At 36.5% G+C, this 9,652-nt stretch overlaps 1 protein-coding gene across 1 annotated transcript; it reads left to right on the forward strand.

The window, feature by feature from the left end:
* Nucleotides 1-2,672: 2,672 nt before the first annotated feature.
* Nucleotides 2,673-9,094, forward strand: LOC127138747 (uncharacterized). The gene is made up of 9 exons (XM_051065256.1): nt 2,673-4,477; nt 4,997-5,737; nt 6,391-6,885; nt 6,976-7,067; nt 7,311-7,398; nt 7,543-7,657; nt 7,751-7,877; nt 7,965-8,139; nt 8,244-9,094. The coding sequence occupies exons 1-9, from the start codon at nt 3,026-3,028 to the stop codon at nt 8,946-8,948; spliced, it is 3,990 nt and encodes a 1,329-aa protein (XP_050921213.1). The 5' UTR covers nt 2,673-3,025; the 3' UTR covers nt 8,949-9,094.
* Nucleotides 9,095-9,652: the final 558 nt, after the last annotated feature.

A 9,652-nucleotide genomic window follows, 5' to 3' on the forward strand; every position in this document is an offset into this window, starting at 1 on the left:
TTACTTAAGCAATGATAGTAATGTCGAGGACATAATCACCAAAGGGTAAGGCATTGCTATTCACAACAAATAACCCTAAACTTTGAATCTCTATCACCACTTTTACCAAAACACCCTTCTGCTTCTTGCAATGAATTTGAATCAATATCTCCTTCCCTAGTACTTTGGCTTTCACTTGGAGGAATTATTCACTATTACCAAAAAAGTTTAAGAAATATTAAATTTCAGTAAGGCAGAAAAGTATAACAACCAAGCTTTGTACTATAAGAATTATGCCTAAAGAAAGTATTCAAAACAAGATAGTAAACTATCTCTTTACAATTGGTATATGTGATATTATAACAGAAGGAATTTTAGTCACTAATGTCTTAGAAGCATTCACATTAACTCATTTTACATAAAATTAATTACCTATCAACTCAGATAACTTGACTGCCCAAGATAGCACCGCTTACAAAACCAGACTTCTTCAAAACCTGTCAAATGTGGTGGTTGGTTTTCAACATTACCCGATTCCATTAAAAGTAGTGTTTGAGTTTCCGGGAAGTAATCACTAGCGCCAAGGTGAACCTGTCAATCTTCCAGTACCCGGCCTTAACGCCCTTAAACACCATACTCACGAAATAGACAAGTTAGATCATGTTTTCATGTCTCTTGTACGTGCATATAAATTATTGCCTGCTCAGTAATATACACGTAAATGTAGAGTGGCGAGCCCGTTATAGAGCATGTTAATATGGATAGAGATGCCTGAAAGGCCTTTAAGTTTGAGGAAACTTCCTCACAATCACTTGCGTAGAAGCATGCTTCAATCCAAAGAATTTTGATGAAGACAACATGTATCAATGCAAAAAGATAAGAGCTTCAAAAGAATTCAAAGCATCAAGTTAATCAAGCCACATATGCATAGCAACATTTGGTTCAAGCTTCATTATCAAGCCAACACTTTTGCAAAGTTGTTAAATCACTTCTAAGGTATATCTAATTCACTCTTAAATTAGTATACAAGTGTTCAACAATCATGTTTTGCATTTCCATATTTAACCTAACCATTTTTTAACATGTTGAAATGAAAAACACATTTTACTTAAAATATTTTTTTGTGTTTCAACAGTGTTAACTGGTTAACCAGATACGTTAACCGGTTAACCAGATACGTTAACCGGTTAACGGCCATGTATTTGAAATTCTGAAGTTAACGTTAGATGCGTTAACCGGTTAACCCATTTGGTTAACCGGTTAACACTGTTTCGTTTCAACATTTCTTGGCCTCTTTTCATGAAAAATGTTTTCAAATACTTATACCTTTTCACTAATTTTTATGAAGAAAATTATACCTTTTTGAAAAGGTGTTTTGATCAATATAAATTCTGGATTTTTTAAATGAAAAAAATACCTCCTTTCTTGCAAACACTTTCAATTAATCATTCTTATAAAAACTCAGATTTTTATCAAGTGTCCAAAAAACTTTCTTAAAAAAGTATTCTTTGCATTAAACCTTCATATACCTTGCTAAGAATACATATCATTTGGTTTGAACACTTGTATACTACATTGAGTGATTGATATCCAAAGGGGAAGATTAACCCAAGTGATTAATATATTCAAGATTCATCATCAACTTTTTAATTAAGTTCAGATTTTTGTATCATACCTTGTTGTCCAGGATTGTTGGAAACAAGTGAAGTGTTGAAGAGGATTGTTCTTCATACACTTGATTACCTATAGGTTAGATAGTAAGCATCACCATTGGTGTGAGTAGGTTGTACAATAATTCTAACTATAGTAAAATCTCTTTCGAGTCGAAAGGGGAGTGGAGTACCTTCGGAGTGTGAAGGGAACCACTATAATTTCCGGTGTCCTTTTACTTTCCGCAATTTATTTTTCAGCACTTAAACGAAAAATAACCAAGAACCGGAAACAAGATCGAAGAAATTTTTTTACCACCTAATTCACCCCCCCTCTTAGGCGCATTTACAACTTATAACTTGTCCATTCGAACTTCTCTGTCTTCTTTAAAGTGGCAAAGAAATCGAAAGCATTGTCACCTGCACAAGAAAGGAAATAAGTTAGGGAAACTAAGCGCCATGTTAGTTGTTGAACTTCTTTAATGTTAAATGGGTTTCTCATGTTGATGATAACCTATCACTTATCTGGGTTCAACTTTATCCCTAACTTGGTTAGCATAAATCATAGGAAATTACCTGCATGTACGCCAAAAGAGCACTTGGGGGGATTTAAGCGCATGTTGTACCTCCTGGACGATTCCAAAATGTCCACTAGATCCGCCCTATCTACTTTGAGAGCACAACATCCACCAGCCATTTATAGGTGACGCATATGTTTTTTAGTCTAAAGGACGTGTCATTATAGTAATAGTTACCATGATTGGACACAAACGTTGTCTTATGTACATATACAATATCCATCTTGATCTGATTGTATCCAGAATAAACGTCCATAAAGTTAAAATTTTGTAGCCTGATGACTCATCTATCAAGTGGTCTATATTGGGTAAAAGATGTAGATCTTTATAGCACATGATGTTAAGGTTAGTGAAGTCGACACACATGCGCCACTTGTTGATAACTTTCATACCTGTACTACATCGGCCAACCAATATAGATACATAACCTTAGTTATAAATCCAATGCTTCGTAACTTCTGATCTTCTTCATCAATGATTGCCTACCTTGCGTTTTCTATGAGAAATTGGCTTCCCTGTGGAGTCAATGGGAAAGCCGATGACAGACCACTTTAATATCTATCCCTAGTATGTTAGAGGGCGCCTAGGTGAACAAGTCTATATTCATTCTCAATAAATTGACAAGTTATTCATTTCTTTATATGATTATAAGGATTCTCATATTTATATCTAAATTTAAGTGACACGTTAGAGCGAATTGAAGTCCATCTAAAGCGGGAAGTAGAATTCAAAAGAAAAAGAAAAAACACAAAAAGCAGAGACAACCGAGAAAATCTTGCTCAGTGCAGAGTGGAGGAGCACCCATCATCGCCGGCGGAGATGGACGAAACCATATCCCGAATAGTAACGGAGATAGAAGACCTCCGCGAAAATCATCGTACCGACAACCCACAACCTCTCTCCGAACAATCCCTCTCAGATCTCCAAAAACTCATCAAAAACTCCGAAGCCCTAGACGCACTCTATGACGCCGTTTCACCTTCCCACCTCATTCCACCAATCGCCACCGCAATGGACTCATCTCCAACTCCTCACTCTCTCCTCGCTTCTCACGTCTTCCTCTCTTTTCTCCTCTCTCCAAATGCTCCCGTTTTCACTCTCTTTACTCCTCTTTCCTTTCTCTCCTTCCTCCGTTCAATTCGTCGCTCTTTCAAAAACAACAACTCTTCCAACAACTCTCAACAGCGTCCCAAGAGAAAACGCAATTCTAAAAACAAAAAAAACCCGGAAAATGACGAAGCTGAACCCAATTCCACAAATTCTCAACACAAACTCGATGTTAGGGTTTTGCTTTCTCTTTTCGAGAAGCTAGTTAGTGTTATGTCGCTAATTCACCTTGATCGTTTCCCGGAAAGTCTCAAATCGTTAATTCAAACCATTTCGGAGGTTCCTTTAACAGCTATTGAATCATGTGGAGATGAGTTTCAATACAGTAAGTTGGTTTCTCTATGCTCGAGGATTCTGAAAGAGGTTTTGAAACCGGAGCACGGTGAGCCTTCGGAGACTGCTGCTGAGGTTTTGAAGTCACTGTCTTCGATTGCTCCTATGCCGAAATCTCAAGTGAGGACTTTTGCTGTTAGTTTTGTGACGAGTCTTGCTAGGGATTCCGATGGTGTGAGGAGAGCTTTGGTTAATTTTCCAAGGTATTTGGCAATTAAGGCGCCTGATAAAGCTGAACCTAGAGGGATGTCTGTGGAATTTATCATGGAGGTTGTTAGGGTTATGGAATTGGAGGATCAAATTGGGTTTGTGAAGTATGTTGTGAAGATGACTCAAGGAAAAGGCAATTTAAGGCTTTTGGGGGTTGATCTTATTTTGAAATTGTTAACTACGTTGAAGGATCCTTTAGGAGTGAATTCCATGGTGGAAGAAGAAGAAGGGAAAGAGGCTTGGGGAATGCGGTGTTTGGAGGCATTGGTAAAGCGTTGTTCGGATGTTAGTGCTATGACTCGAGCTCGGGCAATATCGAATTTGGCGCAGGTTGTTGGGCTTCTATCATGTAGTGATAGGGCTACTGTGGTTTTAAAAAAGTTTATGGGTTTTGGTGATGGGAATAATGTGACTGTGGGAGGAAAGGGAATCAATGAGCTGCTGAGGAGAAGGTGTGTGGATGAGAAGGCGGTTGTGAGAAAAGCTGCTCTTTTGCTTGTTACTAAACTGACTGCTCTGCTTGGAGGTGCTATTGATGAAGTGGTGCTTAAGACAATGGGAATGGCTTGTTCCGATTCACTCTCTAGCATCCGGAAAGCGGCTGTTGAAGCTCTTTCTGAGGTATTCTTTTTACCCCTTTTTCATCAGGGTTTTGTTGTACCATGCCGTGGGAAGAGGCAGAATTGTAAACGGATGCAAAATACTAAATTTTGTACACTTGGATTGAGAAAACCCACGTTGCATTTTGTATATTTGGATTGAGAAAACCCATGTTTTTTCTTCTCCTCTCATTATTAGAACTATTTGAGTTTTAACTAAAGATAGCAAAAATACCATGTTCTTTTTTTATTTTTTCACTGTTTTAATTTAAATTTAAGTGTTTGTAAACAAGAGAGTTAGTAAATTAATATAAATAATTCTATTAGGCATTCTTTGGTTAGGAGGGATAACTGAGTGGAGGAGAAATAAAACAATCCCTTCCTTATTTGGATTTTGGTTAGTTTAATTGAGGAATTTTAAAACTAATTTCCTTTCTGTTAGGCATCTCACTAGTCCCCTAAAAGTTCTATTTTTTTTTTCTTGGTACCTTTTTACTAATAACAGTATATAATTTATGGAATTTACTTTAACAATGTGTAGGCTTTCAAAACATTCTCAGCTGAAACGGTAATAACTGAGTGGCTACACTCAGTCCCTCGTCAAATAGCTGATAATGAGACTAGCATCCAAGAAGAATGTGAGAATGTGTTTGAAGAACTTGTTCTGGACCGAATATCTAGAGGTGCAGCTTCTTCCTCTTCATATATTGGACCTACATCTGGTAGTAAAGAGAAAGAAAAAGGTGTAGACGAAGAGATGCAGATGTCTTTTCCTCCAGGGATTCTGTATCTCCTGAGAGAGATTTGCAATGGGGAGGTCAGTCCATGGGTTAAAAAAATTTGCACAAATTTGGGCAAAAAGAAACGCTTGAAACACAAAATTGTTACTGCACTTCAGAATATAATCAAGGTGTCCGAGTCTATCTGGCTGAACCATAGCAAGCCAATAGAAAAGTGGACTGCCCCATCAGGCGCTTGGTTTCTTTTATCAGAGGTGTCAGTATTCCTTCCAAAAGCAGTGGACTGGGATTTTCTTCATCATCATTGGCAGCTTCTTGACAAACATAAAGTGAAAGGTGAGTTTCAAAGTCCATTTGTACAGAAAAATGCAAATGGAGAGGAAGAAAGCATAGAATGCAACAATGTTGCCTGGGCTAGTGACCGAGTTTTCCTATTGCAAACAATCTCTAATGTTTCTATCGAGCTGCCACCTGAGCCTGCTGCTGACTTGGCTCACAACTTGCTCAAACGGGTTGAAAAATTCAACATGCATTCAACAGAGGTAATCATTACATAGTATTATTGATTAAGTTCATAACTAAGTCCTAACGCTAGTGCTTCTTAATCTTGCCCCATTCTTGAATGGTTCCCTTCATGGTGTTCTGTCAGATGTTGTTAAGGATATGGCTTTACTTGTTCTGCATGACTAAAAAGTTCATAAAGTACTTTCTCCCGATGTTTCTCTTTCTCTCAATTACCATCTTTTGCGTCATGTTTCATAATTTCTTAGCACATCAAATATTGTAGTATCGAAATCTGTTTATGATCACAGTTTCTCATGGACTGGGCTGGAGGTCGTCTTGAAATTTTTTCTCCATCTGATGCTTAAGCTTTCATCTTATTCACGCCCTTCATGCGCTAACAAAGAAGAAAAGATCACTCATAGACAACATTATTTGCATATAAATATTATTTCTCTGATAATCTCACTTTCACACACAATCAGTAGTCCCACGTTCTATACTTAAATATTGAATAATTTCTTAAGCACAGTCGGTGGAACGGATGTTTTCGTAGACAAATATTAGTTAGTATTCGAGAATCAAGATAAAAAGACAAAAAATGTCATTTAGTGTACTACAAAACTTTAATGAAATGCTACTTTTGCTATTAATGCACTACAAATCTATAATGAATTGCTACTTTGGCTGACAGGTTGATGCTCATGTAAAAGCACTTAAAACATTGTGCAAGCGAAAAGCTTCAAATGACATGGAGGCAGAAGCATTAGTCTTGAAATGGGTAGACCAAGTTCTGTCTAGAGCTTCTCGAATAATAGAAACTTTTATTTCAGATAATTCAGAGCAAGATGCAGAAACTGGCTTCTTTACTCCACCTAGAAGTGGGCCTAGTAAAGGTAGGAAATCAGTACGAAAGCGCAAATCATTGTCAAAAGCAATCACGGCAATTTATACAATTGGGTCTTTAGTTATTGTCTGCCCATCTGCTGATATGAGTGCTGTAACTCCATTATTGCACACTATCATCACCTCTGGGAATTCAGGCCCAAAATTAAATAAGCTACCCGGCCCTGCAACCACTCTACAACAAGAAGCTCCTTCTTTTTATATTCAAGGGTGGCTGGCCATGGGCAAACTTTGCCTTGCTGATGGGAAGCTTGCAAAAAACTATATTCCTCTGTTTGTACAGGTTGGTCTTGAGACTTTGTTTTACGCCTCAAGGACTGGTATTTATTGTCTTCATAATCAAAATATGTCCTGTTTTGGGATACAATTGCAGGAGCTTGAAAAGAGCGATGCTGCAGCTCTTCGCAATAATATTGTGGTCATGATGGCAGACTTCTGTGTTCGGTACACTGCTCTTATTGATGGGTAAGCCTTGTAAGAGATACTGCTTTAAAGTGATTTTGAATAAAACAAGTTTAATAATGCAAAAGGAATAATCTAATGTTCTTATACAAATTGAAGATAAACAAGTAATGGATGAAATAAACATGGGAGAACTATTACTGTGCTGGGGAAGAAGTCCAATGTGCACATAATGCGGAACACATACATTTAATAATGTCAAATAAATTGTGTCTTCGCTAACTTATTTTCCTTTGAAGCTATCAGTTATATAACCAAGATCACAAGGTGTCTTTTAGATCCCTGTGAACTTGTGAGAAGGCAAACATTCATACTGCTATCCAGACTGTTGCAGGTATTATTTCTTCCCTTCTATGACTACACTGTTTCTGTTTCACACCTTATAATTATCTGGCGTCTAAATATGTCCCCTTTCGCTTCTATTTCACACCCTTGCTTTTAGTAATGACTAAAAACAGTCTACTTTTCTTTATCCTAGAGGGACTATGTGAAGTGGAGAGGAGTGCTATTTCTTCGTTTCCTTTTGTCACTTGTTGATGAATCAGAAAAGATTAGGCAGCTAGCAGATTTTCTCTTTGGAAATATTTTGAAAGGTTTGAAGCTCTACCTTGGTGGTTCTACTTGCAGTTACATGAATTGAATAACATTTGTTTTATGACTTTGACTAATGTTTTTTTTGTCAACAGTCAAGGCTCCTCTCTTAGCATATAATAGTTTTGTTGAGGCTGTTTTTGTTTTGAATGACTGCCATGCCCATATTGGACATCGTGAGTCTGGCGAATCACGAAAGGACAGCCAACTTTTCTCCATCAGGTAAAGGGATCCCAATTAGCAATTGGTAAGACAATTATGCAGTTGACGTATTTTTTGTGCTTACATCTGTTGCATCATTTTTTGTAGGGGTTCTGATGAAAAATCAAGGTCTAGAAGAATGCATATTTATGTTTCTCTACTAAAGCAAATGGCTCCGGAACATCTTCTCGCAACCTTTGCCAAGTTATGTGCAGAAATTCTAGCTGCAGCTTCTGATGGTATGCTCAATATAGAAGATGCAACGGGACAGTCTGTTCTACAGGTATTGATCTTTATCACATCTTTACCAGCAATAGTCGAGTTTCCTGACACATAATTTAGCACATCTCAATTTATGTCCTAATTATAACATTAACTGTGGGATAGGATACTTTTCAAATTCTTGGCTGTAAAGAGATACGCATTCAATCTACTCGTGGATCATCTGAGTCGGCAGACTTAGAAGAAGAAGGGGGAGAAAATGGATCTTCAACTAGAAAGGCTATAACTCAGGCAGTCAAGAAGGGCCTCATTCAAAACACCATACCCATCTTCATAGAGTTGAAACGTCTACTGGAAACCAAGAACAGTCCCCTCATAGGTTCTCTCATGGAATGCCTTCGGGTCCTTCTCAAGGACTACAAGAACGAGATCGATGACATATTGGTTGCTGATAAACAGCTGCAGAAAGAGCTGATCTATGACATGCAGAAATATGAAGCGGCAAGAGCTAAAGCAACAGTTGCCGAGGCTGTAGCCTCCAAGCCAAAACCAGATGCAAATCAATCACCTGATGATTCTAAGAATCTGAACAAGGAACAAGGACAAACACATGAACAAAATGAGGAGAATGACCAGTTCCCAAGTGGTTCGAAAATTGCTACGGCAATGGCAGATGCTGCAGCTGCAGCAACAGCTCGTTCTGTGCTCAAGGAAATTAACAAGGGGACAGTGACACCACAGCTTAGTTCTTTAAATGTTCCGAAAGTGAAGTCTTTTACAGGTGAATGCATAACTAGAGATGATAAGCGTTTGGATGTCATAAAGTCTTTGAAGAAAAAACATGCTTTTGATTCTGATGACGAAAACTAAAAAATGTATTGAGTTTTAGTTATACTTCTACTAGTATAGGGGCTCGTTCTTTTGCCATTGTTACTTAACGCTGTGTGTTCTGTAACAAGCATACATCTTTTAATTGCTATGTATAGATCAATTAATTCCAATCATCCTTTTTTGAAGTTCTGTATTCAACCGTTTCTTTATGGATTTGTGCCTTAAGGCACATAAATCTAATATAGAAAAGTTGTCTTAAGTTGTCTTAAGACACAAATCCATATAGGTTAACTCTAATATTAGATTTAACCTAAATTAAAAACAAAAATCAATATATATATATATATATATATATATATATATATATATATATATATATATATATATATATATATATATATATATATATATATATGTGTGTGTTACGAAAATATTTTTATATTAAGAGCAGAAGTTAACTGTCTTTGATGTAAAACATCAATGATGTGTAAAGTTTTATTTTAGTATGCAGAACTTTTTTTGTTTTGTTGATTTTCATCTTTGCAAATGAAAATCAAAATAAAATAAATCTAATAATAATTTTATTAATTTACCTTTATTAATTGTTGATGCATTTATATAATAATAAATATAAAATGGAGAATAATAATTTTGTAATGCTATATATTATATATGTATTTTTTAAAATTATTGATTTATAAGTATCATCTATTTATTTATTATCTATTTATGTTAATACAATT

Source organism: Lathyrus oleraceus, chromosome 1 (assembly GCF_024323335.1).
Source record: "Lathyrus oleraceus cultivar Zhongwan6 chromosome 1, CAAS_Psat_ZW6_1.0, whole genome shotgun sequence".
Classification (NCBI taxonomy): domain Eukaryota; kingdom Viridiplantae; phylum Streptophyta; class Magnoliopsida; order Fabales; family Fabaceae; genus Lathyrus; species Lathyrus oleraceus.

What these genes read in the sequence shown, in the direction of transcription:
- LOC127138747 (XM_051065256.1), top strand. Translation starts at nt 3,026, where the DNA reads ATGGACGAAACCATATCCCGAATAGTAACGGAGATAGAAGACCTCCGC. An exon ending in TCAACATGCATTCAACAGAG is followed by an intron (nt 5,738 to 6,390) that starts GTAATCATTACA and finishes TTTGGCTGACAG; the next exon opens with GTTGATGCTCATGTAAAAGC. An exon ending in CGGGACAGTCTGTTCTACAG is followed by an intron (nt 8,140 to 8,243) that starts GTATTGATCTTT and finishes ACTGTGGGATAG; the next exon opens with GATACTTTTCAAATTCTTGG.